The following is a 26,437-nucleotide window of genomic DNA, read 5'->3' as shown; positions in this document are numbered from 1 at the left end:
GGGCTTCGTCAATCATTAGCCCTAGGTTTCAACAGATTCATTTGATCAAAAATTAAACAAATGAGCCAAGAGCTTCATCAATCATTAGCTCTTAGCATCAATTAATCCCTGCTCATGACAACTCAATTGAAAATTCAACCAAGTAGCTTCCATTTAAAAAAAAATTCCAGCTCAACCTCTCGGTTACTCCTAAAATTTCCAGCAGCTAATTGGTCTTAAATCCAATTTTTTCTTCGGCTGAATCAGTGTGTTAAGTACCCAAAACTAACATGCAAGGCTACTTAATGAAGTTACCATCATTTCTAGTTCAAATCAAGTTCGGACAGCACCTGTAATCATCCACAATTTCCAGAATTTCTTCAGCTATTCTCGAGTGAACTTGCATGCGTCAGATTTCTGTTTCATTTTTTTTTCTTGTTTAGCCGAACTGATTAGCCTCATGCACGACTTAATTGTCTTGTTCTTAGTCAGATAATCATGTTTATCAGCTCATGTTACTACCAAGAGACAAAATTAGAGCTACATTCCAGATTAAGTTCTCAGCTAGGCTTGCATGCCAGCTCATCCCATTTCATTTTTATTTTTCTGGTTTATACCAACTAATTAACTGCATGCAGAGCTTAATCATCTTGTTATTAACCAGCTAATCACAGTTATAAGCTCAGATTATCAAGAAATAAACAAATTAACTCTGCATTATCCCATTCAATTCTCGGCAAACACATTCCTTCGCACATCAGATTTTTCTTTTCCTAAATTCATCATCCAAACGCCTAAGCTTCACACGCATGGCCATAGATAGCTTAATCTACCCTTGATCAGTTAGTTTCAGTCCAGAAATTACCTCACCGAAAGTTCACTCACGCGACAGAAAGCTGATGTTTCTCTCCTCTCGGCTCGCTCGCGACTGGATGTGTTGGTCCTGGTTGCGGATGGTTGAAGCTGTGGTGTTTCGGTTGGAACTGGTGAAGATGGTGATGATCAGTAGCTCACTCGACTGCCTCTCGCTCTCTCTCTCGCTTGACTTCCTCGGACAGAACAGAAATACAGCTCGCGGCTCGCTCTCTCTCTTCACCTTTCTCCTGCTCAAGCCGAGGAGTTCTCCCTCTCTTGCTCTCGTCGATGATCACGAGGTGGAGAATGGAGTGGAGTGTTTGTGGTTGAGGCTGATGTAGTGGAGTGATTCGCGGTAGTGGAGGTTGAGTGTGTGTGTAGAGGGAAGGGAATGCACTTCGGCAGAAATGGAAATGTTAGTGTTTTTAAGAGTTGGCCGAGGATACTTTGTGGTTGCATGGAAATTTTTGGGATAGTGGTGGGTATTTTAGTCTTTTCACGTTTCCTCCAAATTTCTACTCAAGTCCTCAATTCTAATCTAATTCCAAAGTTTACCCCAAATGTAATTTGAATGCCTAATAATGTACTAATCTTACGAGAGTTCAATTATCGAAATTTTTATGTCCTAAGTATACTTAGTATACTTATATCGATTTTGTTATAATGCTAAGTTTCCAATTAACACTTAACCTTATTAGGGATTAAAATGAGCTATCGAAATTTCGAAGAATTTATATTAAGGCAATAAAATTACTCTAACTCAAGAAATATTAATTTAACATAGCGAAACCAAGTATGTTAATATTTTGGCACAATTATATTATTTATCACATAAAATTATTTCTACGTACTTATTTAAAAACAAGTAGATATGATGCTAGAATTTATTAAAGAATTAAAATTGCAATGGAATATGCATTGATATCTATATATTTTTTCAAGGTTCTCACATTACTTGAGACCAGCTTTAGAGCGGTCGGGTAAGCTGTATAGCCTTGGGTAAAGGAAGAATTTCCTAACCTGTTTACTTGTGACTTGAACTCGTGACATGCTTGATACGGAGCGTCAAGTAACAGCTAACGGCTCCAATCATTACTTGCGTGAGCGTTGGGTGACAGCCAACGACTCCACTCATGAATACTTGAATAGTTGGGACTTTAAGCCCAAATCATGTATACTTGAATACTTGGGGCTATAAGCCCAACCCATGGTTAGTTGGTCGAATCGAGTCAGCAAGGGTTTAGTTGAGGAGATTGACGAACCTTGGATACTTGATTGGTGTTCGGGCCCGGTAAGAGGATGATCGGTGGACGGAGATTGGCATTTAGTGATGATCTACGAACATTATAATTTCATGGTTGACGGAGTGTTAACAGACCTCGGACAAGCTACTGTGGAACCTGCTCCTGAGAGCAGAATATATCCTTGGATATGAATGTGTTCTTTACTATACATTATTGCATGATCTATCTGATTACCTACTTTACTCTATATTATGTCATGATCTAGCTAGACATGACTTGTTTCTTGATATTCTGTGGATCGTAACATGCCTGCTAGTTTACTTGCATGTTTTTCTGGAACCTTACTGGGCAAAAGTTCATCCCATTAATTTGTTTTCCTTACAGGGGTGAGAACATGAGAGTGGAAGTTGGAGAAGGCATAGTCTTTGTCTAAATTTTGTTAGTTGCTCACGTGAGCACTCCTTAGCTATCTAGCTGGCTTGTTTGGTTTTATTTTGTAAGTTTGACTCCTTGGCTATATTTAGAGATTGTATGGGCATTTGATGGCCATGATTGTATATATTTAAGGTTAGAATTGTTATTGCTCTTATTGTTACGGTTATTATTTTCTAAATTTTTTGGTGCATGAGTGAGTCCTGACGAGAGTTGGGCAGGCGGGTCGCCAAACTTTTGAGTACGCCCTAAGAGGAGGTGGGGTCGTCACAGATAACTTCAAATATATTTCTATATAAGATAACTAAATCATACCCTACTAGTTTCATATTTCTTCAAGTTCTACCATTACCATTTCATCAACATCATTTATTATAAAACTAAGCATAATGAAGTTCACCAACAACATAGTACTTAGCCATGACCATATCAAATATCAAAATGTCAATTAGCCCTAATGGATAGCAAAATTAGTGTAGAAAAGAGATCAATTTTGTACCTAATATTTTGATAGACAATTCACCTGTGACAGCCCCACCTCCCCCTGAGGCGAACCAAAGGGTTCGGCAGACTGCCTGCCCAGCTCTCCCCAGGACTACGGAGTCAAAACACTCGCAAACCCTACGTAACGCACGATAGAACCCCAAGAAACTAACAATCGGAGATTACTAAGCCGAGAACACGAAGGCCAAACCATTCTAAGTGATAACACTGCGATCAAACGATTCACGTACAACGAACAATGAAGAAGGAAAATGAAGATGAAAATGAACAGTAGCTGCCACGTCACAATCCGGCCAAGACTTGGCTGGATATCCGGCCGGATTGCCCGCCGGATTCAAGGCAGTGAGCAACCAAAATTTTTTTTAAATTCCCCTGCTAATCTGGCCAGATATCCGGCCAAGAACTGGCCGAATATACGGTCGGATTTGATGAACAGTTTCCCGCCAAATTGTTTTCTTTCCTCGTTTGAACTCCGCACTCGTCCAAAATCCCAAACCAGAATATGTGAACTTTATATAGACCCGGAAACTGTACATTCCCAACAAATAAGTCGAAGAGACATTGATAACAACTTATATACACATATTGGCAACTTTACAAGTCAAAGGGGTGATACTTGATCAAAGTACAATTAGGGTTTTCTTATACAGAGAAGCATAATCAAAACTAGAACTATAATTAGCTCGACTCTTTTCTTCAAAATCATGGTTTCCACAATATTGCTCCTGTAAGGAAAACAAAGGTAACGGGAAGGGGTGAACTTACGCTCAATGAGGTACCCAATATACCAGCAATCAAGAATCATGGAATCAATCAAATGATCACGCCAAATAAGAAAATGAATAACCATCTCAAATAGAAAGATACAGGTGGCTCTCAAGAGCCAAATTCCCTTTTCTTCACTAGTGCTTGATCAAGTAGTAGTTGACACTCCGTCAACTTTCAAGTACAGTAACCAGTCCGGTAGAGCACCACTTTACGCCAAATTCCGTCCACCAAACATACCCCTTGCCGGGCCCGAACACCTCAACAGTAACAGTGGGTAGTAATACTCGAGTATACCGGAAATCCAGAGTCTCCAATACCCAAAGATTCCCCAGGAACAGTCCCCATGGTTTGTCAATTTTCCTCGACCAAGCCCTTACTAGCTCGATTCAATTGACTCCCTACGAGGTTGAGCTCAGGTTTAACAAGAAGGTCGTTGGATACACTTCCAAACGACATCAGATCAAGCACAGTAACAGATTCCAGTTTATATAGTAAACAGTCACTCAGGCAAGAGAACGAGTGTGATAAAGTACACTATCGTCTCATTCAGAATAAACAAAGTTCAAAGTCATTCAAGTCACAGATTTCAAGTACAAGTAAACCAGTTAATCAACAAATCAAGGAGTGGTACCCTCATCAGTTCAAGCGAAAATAACTTCAAAAGTTTCCTCCCAAAGTATGCTTTAATCACCAAAAAACCCTAAAATAACGAAGGCAAAACAATTATTATTTCCATATCCACAACCCAGTGAACGGATTACACAATTTAGGTTCGACTACGAGTCATATGCTTAATCAAGTTAACTACTAATGCAAGGATACAAAAATGTGATTTTGGGCGAAAAGGTAACATAAGGACCTAGGAACACTAACAACCCAAAAGCCCCTTCATTTCTACCAAGAATCAACTCAAACTTGAAGGAACCAAGTAGCCTCACAATTTGGACAGCATATCCCCTAACTTTTCTTACTTTTCCATCCTACAATCAACACCAAATTTCATCTCAAACCAACCACAATTGCACATACGATTCATAGGCGATAAAACACATCTAATTAGGGCCACAATACCCTTCAATTTGAGCCAATTAATAGCTCCAAGACCATACACAAGAAAGCCCCCAAATTGAAAGCCTAAAGCTGAAATTTACTTCACAAGCTGAAATTTTTCGTAGACAACCACAATTTGCATATAAAAGCTTCATTTTGCACATAACAAAGCTATCATTCCATGGCCAATCATTAATCATCATATGAGGGCAGAAAAATCACCAATAAATCTGAAATTTACCAAACCCTAACTCAAACCATAAACTTTCTCACAAAACTACCTATTTAACAATATACTCCACTAATATGCAATTATCAAAAGTAAAGAAGGATTTTCTTGGCAAGTTATCTTATAATCACAAGAAAGATGGTAGCTTAGGCTTCTTCCTCCCAAATTTACTCCACTAAAAGCTTTAATCCTCCTTAGTAAGCAACTTTGATGGAGTAATTTGATAATTCAACGGTTGAAACTCAAGATTTGAGCAAGAATTGAAGTTGAAGTTGAAGAAACTCTCTTGGTTTTTCCTCTCAAGGTGGCCGGCCAAGCAAGGGAGAAAATTAGGAAAATCTTGGTCAAAATTAGTTTTAGGAATGTTGTGAAACCTTTGGTCAAAATCCAACTCCAATCGGGTCGCGACACTTGGCACCTTATAGGGTTCAAGCTTATCTTCTTTCTTCCAATGGTTAATCTATCTAGCTAACCTCTAATTATCTCCTAGCACCTTGTAAAATAATATCCCTTAATACAAAACTTCAACTAGTTGTCAAAAATATATCGCATTTACCGCACTAGCGGGTCCTACGTCCATAACTCACCTCAAACTTAACATGTACTGACTCATACCAAAAAAATGATTTAAAAATGATACTCACTTATAAAAATCTCTGAAAAATTAATATAATAAAATAAAGTAAGGAAAATGCAAGCGGGAAATATAAAATAAAATAAGGGAAATTTTACGGGTCCTTACATCACCAGCAAGCCTACTACCAAAATCTTCCACGAATCGTTTACTTAATGGAGGGATTCCTTCAACAGATAGAGGATTTTCAATTGTACCTTTCTCTCCTATTTCTCTATTTTCCAATAGAGAGCAAGGGAAGTAAGAGAAATACGAGTTCCCAAAAAGACTATTGCTAGACCTATCCTTTTGACTTGTTTTGATGTGTTAGTTGTTACGTATTTTTTCTTTCTTTCCTTGGATTGCTATATTTACTCTCATTGGCAGCAATTAGTATTGTCGGCTGATAGTTTTGTTTGCTTTCCAAACTTTTTCCAAAAGAGATTTTTAATTCTTACTTTTTAATGTTAATAAACTGTTTGTCAATATGAAATTTGTGCTTGTGTGTGTGAAATGAGTGTTTGAGAGAAAAATAATGTTTATTTTGTGTGTTTGACAAGAGATTACATTTAAAAGCACGTGTTACGGAAATAAATGTGTGTGGAGAAAGAGAGAGAGTATTTGTGTATATTAATATGTGCATGTATGAGAGAGAATATGTATATGTGTGAAAAATACATGTATTCCGTATCAATTAGCTGTTTTTAAGTGTGTTCTCAAAAAATTTGACCGTAATAATTTATGTAAAAAACTTTTATTGTGAATAATTCAAGTGTTTTTTATGATGTTTTTGGAATGTATTTTGGGGTATTTTTAGAATTTAAATTTTTTGGGATACTTTTTAAAAATTGACACCACCGCCAACTACCCATCGCCACCACCAACCACCAACCACCCACCACTGTCACCACCAGCCTCCCTCCTTCTCTGTCCTTCCCCTTCCTTTTTCGCTTTCCTCTCCTCTCCCCTCCCCCACCATGTCTTGATCCTCCTTTTCTCCCCTTCCCCAATTTGGCTGAGACTAGATCGCAGCCTCTAGTAGCGACCAGATCACGGCCAAATCATGACCAAAAGGTCGCGACTAGTCACGATCTAGCCTTCACCAAATCAAGGCTAGATTTGAGGGAAGAGAGGAACAGAGAGGTGCAGGTGGTGGGGGAGAGGAAGGGAAGGGAGAAGGAGGAAGAAGGAGAAAGAAGGCGAGATGGGGTGGTAGTGGTGGTGGTAGATAGAAGAAAAAATAATTGTAGAATTATTTTTAAAATTTTTTTTATAATTGCGAGCTGTTTTTGAGATATTGTGTGGATTAAGGATTTTTTAAATTATTTTTATTTGTGTATTATTATAACTTTATTTTAAAAAATCAATTTTTGAAAAATAGGCCAATTTATATGGAGCCATAGAAATGTGGCATAATTCTGTTGACTGAATATTAATGTGCTAGTTGAAAACTTCAACAAATCAAGTGATACAAATTTTATTTAAAATTTTGTATACAAATTAAGAAGATTTTAATGTATTTAAGTATGAGCAAATTTTGTGATCAAACAAGTAATTAACACATTTATTTTAGGGTTAATTACATTTAGCTCCCCTGAGATTTGGCCAAACTATAAATTGGACCCTTAAGTTTGGTAAAACCACAAAAGGTCCATCTGTTCCAAATGTCTATAACATATACACCCATGCTGTCATTCTACTAACATTAACCATTTAAGTTGTAACATAGTTAATAGAAAATTGTGACAAAATTCCTAAACTACCCATGATTATTGAACCCAAATATGTTCTTCCTTTTCTTTGTCTAACTAAAATCGCGCCTCCTTAGCAATACTTTGATGGAATTCCACCAGGTTTTGTTGCAATTGCAGGGCAACCATCTATCATCAAACCTCATTAATTAGAAGGAAGACAATCCAAATCTTTGGTAAAACCCATAAAAACATAAAAGCTTCAATTCACCATGACCTTGGTTAAACCCATTTGTCAACCTACGTTATCCAGGAACTTCCAACCTTCAAAATCTGCCAAAATAACACAAAATCCATGAATCTCCTAATATCCAAGCCAACTACTTTTTAAATTTACCCAACGAAAAATCATTCATAGGCAAAATTGGTTCCTTTCTTCATTGACTTTGAAAACCCTACCAAAATAAATTTTATATTGTGAAATTATTCAATTTAAGCGCTATGTGTCTCTTTATGTTTCTAAAGTAAAACACAAGAATATCCAAAGACAAAGAAGGAGATATATGGAGAAAGAAATGGTTTGGATGGTGTTAAATCTGGACTCGATAAAGGTGGGGTCAGTTGAGGTCCTGCTGGAAAACAAGATAGGGCTCTGAACATATCAGAAGTCTGAAGAAACTGGGGTTGTTGGAATAGATTGTTTGATTTGATGGTGGTAGTTGTAGTAGAGAAATACTAGTAAGAATAGAGATCAAGGAGGTAGATTCATTTTGTTCATTTTTTTTCATCATTTCCTTTTCTTTTTTGCTTGCACGGCTTTATCTATTCATTTGTTTCTGTTTCTTAATCTTTCTTTCTTCATTTCGCTTTCTTCATTTCCATGGACGTATAATCTACAAAATTTTCATCTTCGGTATCTTTATCTTTATCTCTTTCTTTCCTTTTTTTTTAAAGTAATACTTTTTTCTCTCTCTCTTTTTTTGGTGTATCAATCTAGTAGTAATACATAAAGGTTTTTTTTTTTGGTTATAAATTAGGACACTTTTGTCATTTCAAGACTTCTGTTAATTGGGCTTGCACACCGTCAATGACAAGGGGGTGAGCGTTATTTAGCTAAACCATAGAGTTGGTTTGGTAGTTTGGTCAAACTTCAAGGGAGATAAATGTAATTAATCATTTATTTTAAGCACTCTATGGATAACCAAACGCCCCATTGGACCCTTTTTAAACGGTCAAATACAAATTGACTGAAAGACACTCATTGATTCCGATGGTCATTTTGTAATATGGTAAAACTTAGGGTCTGATTTGTAATTTGATATCAATGAAAACAAGAAATTGGTTCAAAACAAGAAACTCCGAGACCGACCGCACTTTCAACTGCAGCATTTACTAATTTACTCCTGCCACATCGGTACCGAAGGTAGAACTACGAAGTCTATTACGAGTATTTCTTTTTCCCAAGTCCCGGTCGCCTGCCTGCCTGCCATGCTTTGGTCTTTCTCCAATTCTTTACTCTCTTCTCCTTCTGGATGGTACTTGAATATGATGCAGTGAGGTTCCAGTCACCTGTATCTACTCTTAGATCCAACTTATAAGCATGATCTTGATTTATTAATCTTTATTTCTGTGGGTAAGCAACTTTACTCCTCGGTTTATCTGTGCCTGTACCTTGTTTATGTATATGTACATGTATCTGATTTGTGCCTGTCATTCACATTGCATATCTTGTGCCTTTGTTAATTGTCGATTTGGATAATATCTTCCATTCTCCTTTGCGGGTTTTGTCGTTTTTAACATTTTATGTTCTGGGCACCCAAGTTCCTTTTTGATGTGGTCTCAAAGCGCAATGAAGTTTTGAGTTTTCTGTCTTTATTATTCCCGTTTGACATCGTTTATTGTTGCTCATGCCCTCCGGTGTAATTGTTAGTATCATTAGTGTTATTGTTATTATTTGCTTTTGGTTTTGGCATTTGGGGTTTAGTCTTACCCTTGTATTGGGTTTTAGGAGTTTGGGTCATGCTTCATGTAATTTGGACTTGTTTCTATGCTTTATCACTAGTTGAATCTGAGATTATAGTGGAACTTAAGAAGTTAAGCTTTCCTGTGATGGTTTCTGATGCGTTCTTGATTTGCAGCTTGGGTTTATGCAATGAAGTCTGAGTGGGATGTAAGGGATCAGAGTTGCATTTTACAATGATGATTTTGTGTAAGTTCTTGTGGCTAAAATTGGCTCAGGGTGTTTCCTTGTAAATCAGAAAAAAACATTTCCCTATGATCAAGTATTTTGGGCATTGGTAGATCCTCAACTTTGTGGAAGAAGGCTCTTTAGATATTCCTGATTACACAAGATTCAATTCAAAGCTTGTCAATGAAGTGAGTTCCGAGACAGGATGGGTGGTCTTTGCTCAAGAAGGTCTACTGATGAGAGTGCTTTACATGGTAGCCTTCCTCATGTAAATGGTCACCTTAGCTACAGTTCTGGGGTGGTTTATCAATCTCGTGGATTACCAGTGCAAGCAAATGACTATGCCATGCAGTCCCCAGCTTGTGAAAGCATGGATAAGCAAAACAATAACGATTCCTTTTCGTTTCCTGATGTAAATAATATTCCTCTTGGAACAAATCTGGATGATATCAATGATGGAATTCCTCGTTTATCTAGGGCTTTGTCAAATAAATCAAGATCAACAAGGTCAAAGCAAGTGGCGATTGCAAAGGTATGTCTGCTTAGAGTATTCTTTTGAAGATGATTCGCTGTTTCATTTGGTTAGGGTTCTTGATGTCATGTTCTAGTGTAAAGTTCTGGGGATGTGGATAATTTGTGATTCTATCTTGTATATAAATAGATGGCATTATTCATAGGTGGGAAGCTATCCTGCTGTTGCAAATAGGAATGAACAATGGAAAGTGGATAGCTGGTAGTCAGTGGTGGAAGATGCTTGATGAATTTCTTGAAAAGAACTAGGACTACCATGTAGCATTAGTTTTGCTTCACCTTTTTTGAAGTATTCCAGCTTTTATTGAATTGAACAATAAAGAGCTGTAGTGAGACATCAACAAAGAACTTGACTCCCTCTTCCTTCTAGTTCCTGTGGCTAATGTGAAATAATTTTCATTCAATGGCACTAGGATTCATTTGGAAAATGGGAATGTTAATTTATACCATTGTTGATGTACATATTAGGAACTGATGTGACATTTTCAAAGGGTAACATGGGATGGAATGACTATTTTATCATGATTGTGTTTACAATAATTTGGTGGGGTCTCACTGAACGCATATGATTCGTTATATGGTTTGGAGGCAAAGTTGGCATTTAGGCCTTTGATACATATTCCTCTCTCTCTCTCTCTATCTATCTTTCTTTCTCTGCAACTCACATAGAGACGTACTCACACCATTGTTTTTGGGTACTGGACAGAGATGATATCAAAGGAGTTAAGTAATACTTGTTATACGTGGTCCAAGAAAGAGTTTTGACTAAAATATTTTTACAAATTGAAGTGTAAATTACTGACTGCCCAATAGTTTACAATCCACAGATAAGTTTCAAACTTGAATTGGCTCTTTGGATTCCAAAATGCCATCATTAGAGGCTTTAGTTGTAACCCAGTGACATGGTCGAATCAAAATCTTAAAGCTGCAGAGTTTTGACCATGTCCAATAGTCTTATGTGGATCTGAAAGCATAGTTGAGCTTTTAAAAGTTGGAAGAGGGGTATTTATAGTTTTCTCAAATGGATCTTTCTTTGGATATGCTACTTATGGGAAACTAAAAATGGAGATGTTGGCGTCGATCATTTGGTTATTTGGTAGCTATTTGATCTTCTGCAAGCATTGCCAAATTTATTGGATGAATGTATGTTGGAAACAAAGAATAGAACTCAACATTTGGTGTCACTTGATCTATGACTAGAGTATAATTGTTTATATGACAAACTACAGTGGATTATATGCATTGGGCCTTTATAGTTTACTCTTTTGTTTGATAAAGGTGATATCCATGTAATAGACGATGTAATTACTGTAATAGACTATGCAATTCAAAGAAAGGGAGAATTGCATTTCAGTTTGTCCGATTCAAAGACCTCCTAATACTATGACATCCATATGAAATAGGACTTGATTAAAACCTTTTCAAATCTGAAGTCTACTTCTAGCTGACGGCTGCAAGAATGTTTCAGAAGATTGTTTTTGCAAGGTTGAGGTTAAGATGTTTAAAAGTTAATAGTTAGTGGTTATTGGATATAGGGTGATATTAGCAGAGTAAATGCTTACAAGTATCATCAACATAAATGAGCTCATTTGGACATGCCTCCTTGTAGTGATTACTTGAAGTCAGAAGCTTTTTAAGATCATGGAAAAAGAAATTAGTCCTTAACCTAAGTTTTTAAAGTTTTCCCGTCTAAATGAAAAGGAGAATGTTACTTTTTCTAAGAGTGATAAATGATCTAAGGACTAGTTGATTTTAGTGTTATACAATAGATACAGGAACTAAATGACTATTTTGCTTCAACACTGGAGCAGTTTCCAGGGAAATATCACTGCCCTGCTCTACTTAAATTAACTACGTACATACATAGTGTATACAAGTACGCACAGATATCAGATACATATGCACATATATTTCAGCATGTTAGGCTGGCTTGCACGGGGTTGAAAGTGCAAAAAGGGAAGATGAAAAATAAGAAGAAAGAACAGGACATGAAGAAGAGCACTGTGCCCTAAACTCATTGCAAAGCAGAAACTTAATTCAACCAGGCAAACTTTACATTTATGTGAATGACAGTGTGCTATAGAATTTTTATCACTTGGTGGTATTAAATATTTTTCTTTTTTTTTTTATTTTGAAGAAAATATTTTAAATTGCTAATGGGTGAAAATAGAGTTTTCTGGATCTTGGGGTTGGCCAAGGTGACCTGCTCTATCTGTAAAGTGGATATGTGAAAGGTTTGTACAAAGTGATTCATCATCCTCAACATGGGATGATTACTAGGGATGTTTTTTAGGTGATCAAATTGCTGTAAATTGTAAAAGATGTCTAGGTTTGACTAAGTCATTGACTTGATTCATAACTGTAGCTAATTATAAAGGTAATATGGTATGCCAAATAGGGAAAGAAATAGCAGCAACTTGGGTACTATTTAAACTTTGCCTAATGAATGTAAGAAGTTAACTTTATACCTAATGTTTTAATTTTGCCTCTTCCTGTCGAATCCCTAATCACCTGCTGATACTCAGAGCTGTACTGTTGTCACTCATCTAACACAGATGACCCCAAATTATTTCGGTGCTTGAGCCCTTGAAAACAATCATACTGTAAACTTCCTATTATTTGAGGGAAGCAAAACCTTCAACCATATATTGTTACAGGACCGTTCTGATTTTATGATTGGACTTAGGAGGTCTAAAAGGCAAATTTCACCTGGCTTGTAGATTAATTTCTAAATGACTATGACTATGTGACCCATGGAATTTATTTAAACAGTATTCCGAAAGTCCTTGTACTAGTTTGTTCAAGTGTGGTTAATAGCTTTCAGCACTGGAGTAGAGGCTAATTATCAGATACAGGATCAATTTCAGCCCCTCTTTCTGGTTTTAATCCTTTACCCGATTATAAGTTCATAACCCTAGCCCATTCCCATTTTGGGCGGAACAGGTTTACTAATTCTTTGATTCTAGTTAGTAAGAGGGATCTTGAACTAAGAAATATACCCTAGAAGCTAAAAAAGGCTATCCTGAGCAATTGCAATAATCGGGTTCATTGATATTCCTGGTATAGTAGATGGATATCATTTGAAAATGAATAGTTCAGAAAGAATCGAACTTTCGATCGATCCTGGTACTTGGGATCCTATGGATGAAGACATGGCCTCTCTGGATCCCATTGAATTTCATTCGGAGGAGGAACCTTATAAAGATCGTATTGATTCTTATCAAAAGAAGAATCAAGTATCTTGGTTAAGCAGGATATTTGGTCACCACATTGAGAGCCCAAATATTGGACAACTAACGGATACTGTTAGAACTGGTCAAGACACTGCAGGCTTCATTTATGGCTAATTTCTTAAAATATTGTTAAAAAAAGTCGGCTAAATGATGGGAGTGGTGGGTTTGTCAACATCAGCACCATGTCCATGCAGCACACAAACTTTTTTTTTTCTAATTTTTAAAATTTTGAATTTTTTTGAAATGTTACTTTATGTTTTTTCAAATTTTCGAAATAAAAGGGCTGCATGTAGTACATGTGGCTCCTATATTGCAAAAGAGCCGCTCTAGGAGGGGCCCTTGTGCAAAAAAAAGAATAAAATAGGGGATGGCATGTGCTCCATGCAGCACATGCGGGCCCCCCTCTTAAAAAAGAATTAAAAAGATAGGGGGTGGCATGTGCTCCATGAGGCCCACATAAATTTTTTTTTTAAAAAAAGTAGGGGGATGCATATGCTACATGTGGCCCCATAGTTTTAAAAAAAAAAAGAAATAGGCTTGAAAATTAAATATGTGAATATAAAAACTTATACAATTTCTAATTTTAATTGGAAATGTGAAAAATTTGTAAGAGAAAAGTTTCAACTAAGTGATACCATTTTAAGTAATTAGCCAACAATATAAAAAAATTTTAATAAACTATTTTATGTCGGATTGGTAGAGCACATGATTTATTTTTGAGAGTAATGTTCTTAAAAAATTGTTAAGTGCTTAATATGAAATTAGTAAAAATATGACAATAAATAAACATGTATGCAAACTTGGTCATGGAAATATGTTAGAAATAATTCAAAACGGGCAGAGCAAGCAGAGGCAACAAATATAGGGAGCAAATAGCTTACCTGTACAAAGGAGTTGCTGCTTTGAAAATCTTGAGGACTTGACGAAGATTGCTGCTGCTCAGTTGCTCCACTTGTTGTTTGAGTAGTCTAGCAGATTAGTAAATCTGGAGAATAGAAGAATTTGAAGCCTTTGTCAGCTGCAGAGAAGAGTGGAAGAAAATTAAAGACTGGAGAAGAATTTGAAGCCTCTGTCTGCTGTGGAGAAACCTAGTGGAGTGTCAACTGCAGAGAAACAAGAGGTGTATAAACCCTAAGAAAATAGCCGTTGGATCTACTTAGCCAATGGATGAAACAAAAATCCCCACCCCCCACCCCAAACTTTTTTTTAAAAAAATTCCAATCTTTTTAATTTTTTAAGGAGGCCACATGGAGCACCTGCGGCCCCCTATTTTATTCTTTTCTTTTTGTTTTGCACAGGCCCCCCCCCCTGGAGGGACTCTTTTGCAATATAGGTACATGTGGCCCTCTATTTTGAAAATTAAAAAAAGTAACATTTCAAAAAAAATTCAAAATTAAAAATATACTGTATGGGTGTCGATGTTGACAATATCGGCACCCCTAAATGAAGAACAAACCCACAATTTACCTCATTTTGCCAGCCTTTTGTTTTTAATGACATTTTAAGAAATTCTCCTTACATTTACTGGTATAAGGCTTGCTTCTGCCTTTTTTGCTTCTCATTTCTCATTCTGTTTTGAACTCGGTATTTTCATGTGGCCATATGACCAAACTGGGGAAGATAAGAAGTTCTTATGTGTCAGGCATATTGAGTGGCCTACTATTGTCCATACCTAACTCTTTCTTTTTCATGTTCCTGAGGAGAAATATTGGCATGGATGGTTTACTTGGAAAAGGGAAGACTTCTGGATTGTTTAGCACTCTTGTGAGCTGGCCTAGTAAGGCCTCAAGTTGTTGTGGACGAATATTGGTATGTTGAGTATCTAAAGTTTGAAACATGTATAGTGGGTCATAAAAGGATCCATCATTAGATGAAATCTAGAATGATGGTAAATGTTGGTTCTGGGGAATCTGAAATGTCTTACTAAATCTAAAGGATTTTCTAGAAAATCTGTCCTTGCAGGACTTGGTATTAGAACTATATTATAGCTTTGTTAATGTAAACTGCAAATTTGCTAAATTTGAAGGCAATGGCATATGCAGCTCTTATAAACTCCAAAGAATAGAAAGGAATGATTTTGCTGCTCGTCCCTTGCTATAGAATCTGCTAGTCTTCTCTTGTCACGGAAGTGAACCTTGGTCTTGGAGAATAATGATTGAAGGTGATATGATAATTTTCAACTCCATGTGGTGTATGGATTTACAGAGACCAAAAGAACATGGTCAATGGGCCCTATTTGGCATTTGAGTTTTTTTGTCAAGTTTGTTTGCTACAAGGTTTTTAAAAACTTTAGCTACAGTAATCTCAAAAAACTTCTTAAAGTTTTTAAACTATACACTTCAAAATATTCAAAAATTTACATCAAAAATTTTGTAAAAAATTTCTATGGTAAGCTACAGTAAAGTTTTAGACAAACACCCAAAAAACTCACTTGCCAAACAGGGCCGCATGATTGAAATCACAGATCATGACAAAGAAGCCTGAACAAATGATTAAGAAAACTTCAAAATGCATATACATATATATATGTATGTGTGTGTGTGTGTGTGTGTATAGATACACACACACACACATATATGGCATGTGTGTAGGATATACGTGTTGACTGGTTTTATGTCAGTTTTCTTGTTAGAGAGATTTCTTTAGGTTGTAGGTAGGGGTGGCAATTTTCGATGTGACACTGCAGCCCGACTTGAAATGAACAAGTTTAAAATGACCTGAACATAAGCAGGTCATTGTTGGGTCGACCTGTTAATGACACGAATGTAAGCTGGGCGGGTTGGGCCCAACCCGCAGGTTGACATGCTAAGCCGATAATAATTGAGCATTACCAAACCGTCACTCATCTTTGTTATTTTTTTTCCTATTATCTGTATTGTAAACTTTCATGCCTGATTATGTAAGGAAGTATAAACTTTATTTTTGTTGAAACCTCTAAACTTTGAAGTTTGTTTTATGTTTGGAAGACTTTTTTATGTAATATATCTTCAAAAACTTTGAAGACTCTTCTGTGTTTTATTATGTAGTATTTCAGTAAGGGATTTTCTTTTTGTTGGAAGCTGGGTTTGAAGTTTTCTTTTATATTTTGAAGAATTATTGTGTATCTTGTCATTGAAAATGGGTCAAAGCGTGTGTTAAAAGGATTCATTTGACAAAGATTATTGTCCTTCAAAATGCTTAAGGGGTTAAACGGGTTGGGTTGTGTCAACCTGTTAATAAGCAGGTTATGGCAAAACATGACACTAATGTTTAGTGAGTTGGGTTTGGGCTGAGATTTTTTGGCACGAACACGAGAACAACATGACACGACCCATTGCCACACCTAATTGTAGGTAGACACCTGTCACACAATTTTAAGATGGGAATAGGTCCAACGTATTCTGGCATGATGTGGTGAATTAGCACATGATCTAAAAGCTCAATTATTCAGAATGACAATGATTTATTTAATTCAACACTTTGACCTGTATCTTGCCAAGCCTGCCTGATATTTTGATGGGACAAAGATGTAGTTTTATTCCTGGAGGTTGTCGTGAGAAAGGCTTCTACCCATGTTAATACTTTGTTCACTTATGGCCTTAAAGAAATAGTTAATTAATTATTGCTATATTACATGAACCTTTCATTTCGGCCAATTGCTTTATGTTGACACCATATGACAAGGTTTCATTTGTGGAAAATTTTAGTCTGCGGCTAGTTGCTTCTTTGATACTTCAGCAGAGAGGAGAAAAGAGCAAATCAAAATTGAGGATCATGTGAAATGTGATGAAAGAGATTGTGGTGAAGCAAACTAAGGGAACTTAAGCTAGCAGCACTAGTGTAATAGTTGAACACTGGGTTACTCTTAGATTGTGAAAGACCACAATAGCTATGTTGACTCTGTGGAAGTGCACCAACACCCACGTCTTGGCAACTTAGGTTGAAATAATCACTCCATCTTATTTTTGTTAGCGAGATAAAGGAAGGTGCTTTCTGGTATATATTCATTTTTTGGGTAGCTAAAGAAACAGATAACCTTTATGCTGCATAGAGGGTGTGGTGCTCTTATAGCGTGTCAACAGTTCAGGTTTATCTTTTAATTTGATTCAATATGTTGCTTTGGTATTCGTTTCTTGTCTCCATCCATCTGAATTAACCATTTCATCTATCTTTTACCTGTGATCCTGTATTAGAGTTTTACTTTATTTTCTGGTATTGTCTGTTCCCAATCTAATTATCATGTTGATTCCTTCTTTACCTAATGGTTCTCGATTCAGAACTCTTTTTTCCTTCTAAACTTTTACAGTGTTATGTTATTGAATAACAGGTTTCAGAAGTGAGTACATTTTTGGGCAAAGCAGGCTCAGTGGGTCTGGGGAAGGCGGTTGATGTGCTGGATACACTAGGTAGCAGCATGACAAATTTGAATGTCAGTGGCGGTTTTGCATCTGGAATGGCAGTGAAAGGAAATAGAATATCAATATTAGCTTTTGAAATTGCAAATACAATTGTTAAGGGTGCGAACCTTATGAATTCCCTTTCAAAGGAGAGCATCAGACATTTGAAAGATGTGGTGCTCCCTTCTGAAGGTGTGCAACGTTTGATTTCGAAGGACATGGATGAACTTCTAAGAATTGCTGCAGCTGATAAGAGGTGCATTTGCAACACTTAAAATGTCATAATTTTTGCGCCTCTATTACTATATAATTAAGTTATTGTTCTTTAATGGCTGCCATTAGATATTTCAATCATTATTAATTTCACTAGGGACGAATTGAAGTTGTTCTCTGGAGAAGTGGTCCGCTTTGGAAATCGTTGCAAAGATCCTCAGTGGCACAACTTGGATCGCTACTTTGAGAAGTACTTTCTATAGCATTGCATCTGGTTTCACTTTTTTGTTCTTATTGATGCATTTCAAATGAGATTTGACATTCTGTAGTATATATATCCTAATATTTAGGCTGGAATCAGATTTCACACCACACAAGCAATTAAAAGAAGAAGCTGAGATTGTGATGCAGCAGCTAATGACATTGGTTCAGCACACTGCTGTGAGTGCTAACTCTTGATGTTTTCATTGTACTTCTTCATTTTAACAATACCATTATATGATGCAATAGGTGCAGCTTATGATGTCCTAGACCTTTTATCCATTTTCTAAAATTAAACCTTACCTGATTGTTTTATATCTTGAAAATCATCCGAGCTCTCCTACGTCAATTGTGTGATTATATTTGACATCAAAAACAGATAAAGCATGGGTCTGAAGGAAGAAGCCTTTTAGGTAGAAGAAATTTTGCTTTGTGGAAAAACAGCTTGTATTGGGACGTGTTTGCAGTATTGCAACGTGGAGCGTTAGCACTGAGAGGCTTTGTCCTTCAAAGCTTCATTCTTTGCAATTTGTTTGTAGCACATGCAATGTTGTCTATAAGCTGTAAAAATAGTTGGGTTATTATTATTATTATTGCAATTTGTTTGTAGCACATGCAATGTTGTCTATAAGCTGTACAACATAGCTCTAATATAGCTGGGTTGTTGTTGCTGCTGCTGTTATTATTTTTTTCTGCTCATGAAATTTTGTTGTGTAATTATTTCATGCATTCTTTCTTGCCCTAAAATTTTTTCCATTGGCAAAAAGAAAGCAGCACCATCGTCCTTTTCACCATTTTCACTTCGAAGAGTTCAAAGATCAAATCTACATTCAACATACTATTTATAAATTCCTACAGATGCAAGTCAAAGGATGCATACAATTTGCTAGATGCTAAGCCTTTTACTCTAATAGTGATACCTTGTTTTGGATATACATACATAGTTGATTCAAATACTGTATTGGTTCTCATGTGGTGCTGTATGATTTCTGAGTTAGCTTTCTTTTCAATTCGACCAGAAAAAGAGTCTCATAGATGTTTTAGAGACGGGATGGGAGTTTGACTAAAGCTTAGTTTTTTGTTCTTTGGAATGTGTTCTATATGGTTGATGTTGTTATAACTTATAATCCTCCTTTGTCATTCCTTTACATGTTTTATCTTGCATTAGGAGGTTTGATATCAGAACATTTTATATTTTTTGACTTGTGTTTGTGGAATGGGATAGTGTATGAATTCAACAAAATTGGTGGTTTTGTTATTCAAAAGATGATATTTGCTTTATACATGTATTCAAAAGGATAATTCCAGTATTTCATTTACGTGTGGGAGCGAATTTCTGTTATATTCTTGTTCATTGTCTTGATCTTTGATGAGATTCTGGCACACATAATTGTGTTCTCAAGGGGATGGGTTTCTGATTTGTCCTATTGAATGATTCTAAATAAGAGAATTTACCAAAATGTCCTTAGAAAATTGATATTAGATGCATAATTGTAGAAGCTTTGAATTTCATCCAGAGATCATGTAGCAGCTGGATAAATGATCTTTGCTGCATCTTCTTGTGAAGAAGGTTGAAGAATGTTGCTTTGTTCTTTTGGAAGATGACCATGTTCTTTTGTTCTACCAATGTGATAGTTGTCATTTACTTTCTCATCAAAGTTTCAGTGCACTTATGGAGCTAATCTAAATTTTTAAGATATCAGAATAGAGCTCTATAGTGAGAAAATATTTGTATGCCTCAATAGAATAACATTTGATTTACTTTGGTTTTAGGAGCTATACCATGAATTGCATGCATTGGACAGATTTGAACAAGATTACCGGCGCAAGGCCCAGGAAGAAGACAACTCAAATTCTACTCAGAGGGGTAAGGAAGTTTACATTTCTTATAGAGGCTTCATCTTGGTTATTCACATTGTCCATTGTTTTACGGCTTCTCTTATGTAATTTTGTAGATAAACTCGTAGTGGAATGTTGATTGTATGCTTTGCTTTCGGTATCTCTGACATGGTTTTGAGTATTCTGCAAATCAAATATCTTTGCTTCTAGACATCAATCTTAGGCCCATGAAATGTTGGGGATCATTCCCATTTGTTCACTTTTTATTCAAACATGTTGGCCAAGTTAGGAACTACTAGTAGGTGCTAATTTGCTACTCTGCTTTTCATTTTTCTTACCAGTGCTTAGTTTTGAATGGACTATACCTTAAAAGAAGTAATACTTACATTTTTCTTGTGCTTCATAGAGTTTCAGCTTCCTGTGTTCCAATCTTCAATAGTCCACAGAATAAGATAATTATTCTCTAGTAAACCTAATTGAGCAGATATACTTCAATGGATATAGTAAACCTAGTTGAGCAGATATACTCCAATGGATATCACTTCTGCAGATTTTAGCAATGTTTTTTCCCTCTTTTTCTTTCATATCAACAGACTATATAATGGATTTTGATTGTGATTATTTGTATTGTCATAGGGCCCAACCTGCAATCTTTTTTTAACTTTCCACTTTAGGAGAAATCCATTTTATCTTTTTTTCCAATACTTTCACAGATTGTGATATGAGAGAATGAAACTCTACCTATTCATTCTGAAGGTTTGTTTTGAAATGTGTGAAATTAATTGTATTCTACCCCTTTAAAATTTTGTGGGGCCATTTCTCAATTTTTTGAGCATAAGCAACACTAGTCAATATTGTTACATAATTTGGTCTTTTACTGATTGGTTGGATCTTTGTTGGTTGGTGTTAATTCAATATTTTCAATGTGTCTTACAGTTCTGTTGTGCTCATTGTTCACTGGTACTTTATCTTCAGTTGTGCTCAAAACTGTTGTGCTCATTGTTCACTGGTACTTTATCTTTAATCACTGAAAACTTATTTAGCAAGTTGGTAGATTATGTGCTTCTACGGATTCAATTGATTCTTATGCTTATAGCATCAGTTTTGAAACAACTTTATTGCTATCTTTTTGTATTTGTAGGTGACAGCCTTGCAATTTTAAGGGCAGAATTGAAGAGTCAAAGGAAACATGTGAGAAGTTTAAAGAAGAAGTCCTTATGGTCCAAGATTTTGGAAGAGGTATCCATTCACTGCATAATTGATAATGATTGCTTCCTTTTAAATGCTAATTTGTTAGGTGGGACAACTTGATTAAGTAAGCCATTAAGAGGGTAATTTGATTGGAAACACCTTAGTTCACCAATGACATTTTGGAGTTTCTTCTTAAGCTTAGCTAATATAACTACTTTATTGTATTTCAGGTTATGGAAAAGCTTGTGGACATTGTCCACTTCCTGCATCTAGAAATTTATGCTGCTTTTGGCATGGCTGGTAATACAGTGAAAACTTCAAAAATATTACTTTCAGACATTTACGTGGGCCTGTAACACTGAGAACTTGTTTGCAACTAAAAGCAGAAGAGTGATGTGCCATTGGTTTTTTCTTTCCTAACAGGCTTCTTTTGTAACTGATGCTTATTCATATCAAGTGCTAAAATGCTGGCCATATAACTTTTTTGTGCATATTGATTCTGAGTTGTATCAGTCGTGCATTGAATTTCTTTTTTGGTTTTAATAAATGGAAATGCAAATTTAATCTCTGGTCAAAAGTCAAAATGTGCTTGCAGCAAGAGAAAATTCATTGAAAAGGAGGACTCTTGTAATTTGGATAGTTTTGTTTCATGTATCGATGAAAATTGGAAGTCTTGTCTTTTAATATTTTCTTCTCTTAATTTTTTTTCCATACTTTTGAACAAGATATTGAAATACATGTTAGCTAAATTGAAAGACCCCAAAGAAGCACCATGTACAAAGGCAATACAAAGAAATCATCTTTTCACTGTATTATGACATGTAGGGGGCCGTTTGGTTTAGGGGTTTTGGTACTTGGAATTACAATAATTCCAATACTGCACGCTTGGTCCAGTGCAATGGGAATTGAAATATTGGAATCATGCCTTAAAATTTGGCCATTCATGATTCCCGACCAAATTGGGAGGAATTGACCAAAACCCTCATTAGTGGGCCCTCTAGGAATTATTCCATTTCCCTTTCCAATTCCAAAGCAAGAACCAAGCACCCCCTAGGTTTTACACCTAAGTTATGTAATCTCTTACTGCATGTCTATTGACTTCTTGTATTTGCAGATGGAGATAGACCAATAAAGAACAGTCATCAGCGATTGGGTCCTGCTGGGCTTGCTTTACATTATGCAAATATCATCAGTCAAATTGATACACTTGTAAGTCATACTGCCACTTACAGATACAAATTATGCAAGGAATTCTTATGGTAATCCCTGCTCTAGTTCCTAAAGTTTTGATTTTTTTGGTTAGATAGCTTTCTTATGTCTTTTGATTCTCATGTCCAGTCAATCAGTTTCTTCAGTAGTTGCCAATAATTTTTGTCACTTGAAGATTTTGATGTTTAATTATTTTGTGTATGCAGCACTTTCTTGTAAATCATTGAATCATATTCCTATGCCACCAAACAAACTTCTGCAAGAAATGCATTTAGGAAAATGGATATCTAGATGCTCCGAATAATCTTATATATTGTGGCTATTGGGTTGTTCACTTTCTTTTCCATCTTATATACTTGTTCGCCACTATCATTTGGTTGTGAAATTATGTGATGGAACCTTAGGCAGATGAGAACAGAACTTTAAAGTGTATTTTTTTTAAAACAGTCTACCAGATAGAGAACACCAAAAGGTGGAATTGTTACAGTTGAATTAATTGGTCTTCTTGATACGCATCCACCATTTGAATTTTTAGTTCATATCTTACTTATCCTCTGGAGGTACACTTTATTAGCTTATTGATTTCATAGTTGACTGTCTGACATGACACTTGCATTTCAACCATCTTCTGTAACAAAAATGCTTTGTTTCTCATTTTTAAATGCTTGGGAGTTAATAGAGGGAATGTGCTTGGTTTGTTTCTTTTGTTCTTGGGATAATCTTCACATAGTGTAATTGCTTTGAAAGAGTAGTTGTGCTGGTTTTTAGATTGTTTAATGTGTTATTTTGTTCCAGCTTTTCAACAGTGTCTGCAAGTCCACATCAGGACTACTAGGTGTGTACAGCAGAGATATGCTTGTGGTTTATTAATTGAAAGAGAGAGTAGAACCCCTTATGATTGAGTCTGAATAGGAACCAATAGTTTCCCCCCCTAATCGTCTTAATATGGGCCTTTCTGTGGTTCTTTGTTTCTTCCAGGCTTTGATGTGTTGTGTTAGTATAGGTGTAAAAGAACCTGGCTGGTCACAAGTAGCTGGATACTTCAGTAAAATAAAAAAAAAAATTCAGCAACTTGGATTTTCAGAGCTTAAGCTTTTAACCCCACCAATCTGACCAGATTTTTATACTGGTTCTCTTCCCTGTTCCTCCTGTCCATGTTTCTTTTCTTGTGAACTTTGTCTTTTGTCCTCCTGCCCCTCTCACCTCTCTTGTTCTATTTATTTTACACCTCTCATGTTGACTTATCTCTATCTTTCTGAACCAGCCTTTCACACTAATCAGTTCTCCATCTTCTCTACAGTGAATTCAATGTCTTAATAGAAGCCACTAAAAACTAATAATCACTATAATCACAATTCTGATTAAGACTATTTACTCCATCTAGATTTGGCCCAGCCTTTTCTTCTGAGAGAGAGAACCAAATCGTAACCCTTAACTTTTTCAGTTTTTCGGAAAGTAGTAATGTAAATTTAAAATGCTGAAGATGCAAGTTTTTGAACGAGATTATCAGATTTGAATCATTGGATGTTGAATGGATTGCATTATTAAGAAATTGATTGTCAGAAGTTGATTTCTGTTAAGCCTATCTGAGTCATATTCTAGTCATGATGGTTTACTCGAGTCAAGATCAAGCCAAAGAACTAAATTTTCCTAGCTCATGCTCAATTTCAAGTATGGTATTTCTATTCGAGTTCAGCTTCAGCATAGCTGCTGGTCAAGCTCCACTTAGCTTGATTGTCCTGCTAAGTGTAATATATAAAATATCATGAAAAATCCTAAAATACATGATTTCATGTAATTTTGATTGTTACATATTGTATATTACAAAATTACATTTCTCTAATTGAAAATCTAAGCTCTACCAGTGAGTTTTCCTTCTTTTGTATCTTGAAGAGGCTGGCAAAAGCTCTGCCATTTTGTTTGAGATGCCACTTTTTTGTTCATCAATTATAAGATAACAATACTTTCGTTTTCCATCATATTTTGGGCACATGGTGATTTTGCTGAATTATGATTTACTTTTGTTTTTCTTCGCGTTTTTTGAAAAGCTATATTATATCAAATGCTACCAGTTGTACTATCCGATGGCAAAACCCACTCCTTTTTCTAGGTTTGTGCTTGACTGTATCTTTTCCTGAATCAGAATTTTTTGTCTTGAGGTCCAGTCTGTACATGACCTTGAGAGTGGCGATAGCTTTAGAAGAAACCAGTTAATGAAATGTGTTGAATATTGTAAAGAAAGAAAACAAAGGAATAACTTGATATAAAAACCTATAAAAATAAGTTCTGTAACAGAAATTCACAAGTTATCATGATGCTTCAAATTTATCTAGAAGGTAAGATTTGGAAGTGTGCGTCTTTTTTTTTTTAAGTTAGTAGTTGAACTCTCTAAGCTGGATTTGATCTTGCAATTTTTATTTTTTAAAGTAGCTGATTCTATAAATTTAAAATCAGGTTACTCGTTCAAGTTCAGTGCCTCCAAATACAAGGGATACTTTATATCAAGGACTGTCCCCATGTATAAAGTTAGCTTTACGTTCTAAATTACAATCCTTTCAGCTCACGGAAGAGGTACTTTTCTAGCCGATCTTTTAGGGAAATTACAATTTTCCTCTCTTAATGATAGTTTAATCTTAAATCTTTATGAGGTTTTTCTGTTTTATATGCTGCTGTTATATTATTCATCTATATCACACTTATTGGTTTCCAAAATTGTCTTCTTGCAGATGACTGTCCAACAAATCAAAGCTGAAATGGAGAAAACTTTGCACTGGCTTGTACCTATGGCCACCAACACTACCAAGTAAAGTACTATAGAGACATTCTGTATGCTGTGTGAACATCTATACTCTTCTATACGTTGCTTCCTGTCCTTGACAATTGGCATATTTAGTATCGAAGCTGCTAAACTCATTTATCCTTTCCTCTTATCATTCCTGCAATATTCCTTCAATTTCCTGATTATAATAGTTGTACTAATTTGGTCCTTTCTTCCGAATCAAACATGGTTTAAACCAGGGCTCACCATGGCTTTGGTTGGGTTGGAGAATGGGCAAGTACTGGGTGAGCTGTATTCTGACGATATTTATTGTATAGTATTGTTATTCTGTGTCTTACTGTGTACTTGCTTCTTCTTAGGTCTGAGATGAACAGGAAAGCTAGTGGCCAGACCGATTTACTTCGAATAGAGACGCTGCATGATGCAGATAAAGAGAAGACTGAAGCTTATATTCTTGATTTGGTGGTGTGGCTTCATCATCTTGTCACCCAATCAAGGGCTGGAACTAGATCTCCTGTTAAATCCCCTATTCGCTCTCCAAATCAAAAGACAAAGTTGACAACATACAAACCAAACTGTCCATCGCCAACACTGACCATCGAAGACCAGGAGATGCTTCGTGATGTAAGCAAGAGGAAATTGACTCCTGGAATAAGCAAGAGCCAAGAATTTGATACTGCAAAAACAAGGTTAAGCAAGCATCACAGGCTAAGTAAGAGTAGCAGCCATTCTCCTACAAGTGAAACTAAGAAGGAGCCCTTCCCCATCAGAAGGCCATCTTCTGTTCCTCTAATCGACTTTGAGATTGACCGGATCAAAGCATTGGATGTTATTGATAGAGTAGACACAGTTCGTACAGGACAATTGTAGGCATTATAGCTGGATTGAAAGGAGATTTGCATTTGATGTTTGTGCAGTCATCTTCAACATTTTCAGGCAGTCGCTTGTCAAGGACAGGACCTTTGAAAAATAGAGTGGACCAACATGTACCACCTTTCCTCTCAATTCTGCACTAATTTGGTCGAGGATAAGGACAGGTCCGCGAGAATTTGTGGATGAAGATGGGTTAACTGTCCCAACTCCCAAGGTGTTTTATTAATGTCTCGAGGTATTTTATTAGTCTTTTGAGTGAAATGTTCCAAGGGTTAGGGTTGATTTTTTCAAATCGGTAGTATCAGTTTCATATGTACAGTATTTTTCTCAATAATTAAAAGTCATGGTTTTGTTTTTGGCTCGTGTTGTCATTTTCTAT

At 36.1% G+C, this 26,437-nt stretch overlaps 1 protein-coding gene across 6 annotated transcripts; it reads left to right on the top strand.

The window, feature by feature from the left end:
- Positions 1-8,737: 8,737 nt before the first annotated feature.
- Positions 8,738-26,414, top strand: LOC113712190 (protein PSK SIMULATOR 1). 6 transcript variants are annotated; one of them, XM_072066699.1, is made up of 14 exons: positions 8,858-8,998; positions 9,504-9,574; positions 9,667-10,085; positions 17,624-17,949; positions 18,064-18,156; positions 18,257-18,347; positions 19,941-20,034; positions 21,148-21,245; positions 21,428-21,497; positions 22,312-22,406; positions 24,861-24,977; positions 25,133-25,209; positions 25,425-25,469; positions 25,545-26,414. In XM_072066699.1, the coding sequence occupies exons 3-14, from the start codon at positions 9,759-9,761 to the stop codon at positions 26,053-26,055; spliced, it is 1,944 nt and encodes a 647-aa protein (XP_071922800.1). In that variant the 5' UTR covers positions 8,858-8,998; positions 9,504-9,574; positions 9,667-9,758; the 3' UTR covers positions 26,056-26,414. The 6 variants fall into 6 exon arrangements, with proteins under 6 accessions (XP_027091303.1, XP_027091301.1, XP_071922801.1 ...); XM_027235501.2 differs by having other exon boundaries at positions 18,236-18,347; XM_027235502.2 differs by having other exon boundaries at positions 8,738-8,998; positions 9,504-10,085.
- The last annotated feature ends 23 nt before the right edge of the window (positions 26,415-26,437 follow it).

This window comes from Coffea arabica, chromosome 10e (assembly GCF_036785885.1).
Source record: "Coffea arabica cultivar ET-39 chromosome 10e, Coffea Arabica ET-39 HiFi, whole genome shotgun sequence".
NCBI classification, from domain to species: Eukaryota; Viridiplantae; Streptophyta; class Magnoliopsida; order Gentianales; family Rubiaceae; genus Coffea; species Coffea arabica.
The sequence above is the reverse complement of the archived record's forward strand: the minus strand, read 5'-3'. Positions and strand labels throughout refer to the sequence as shown.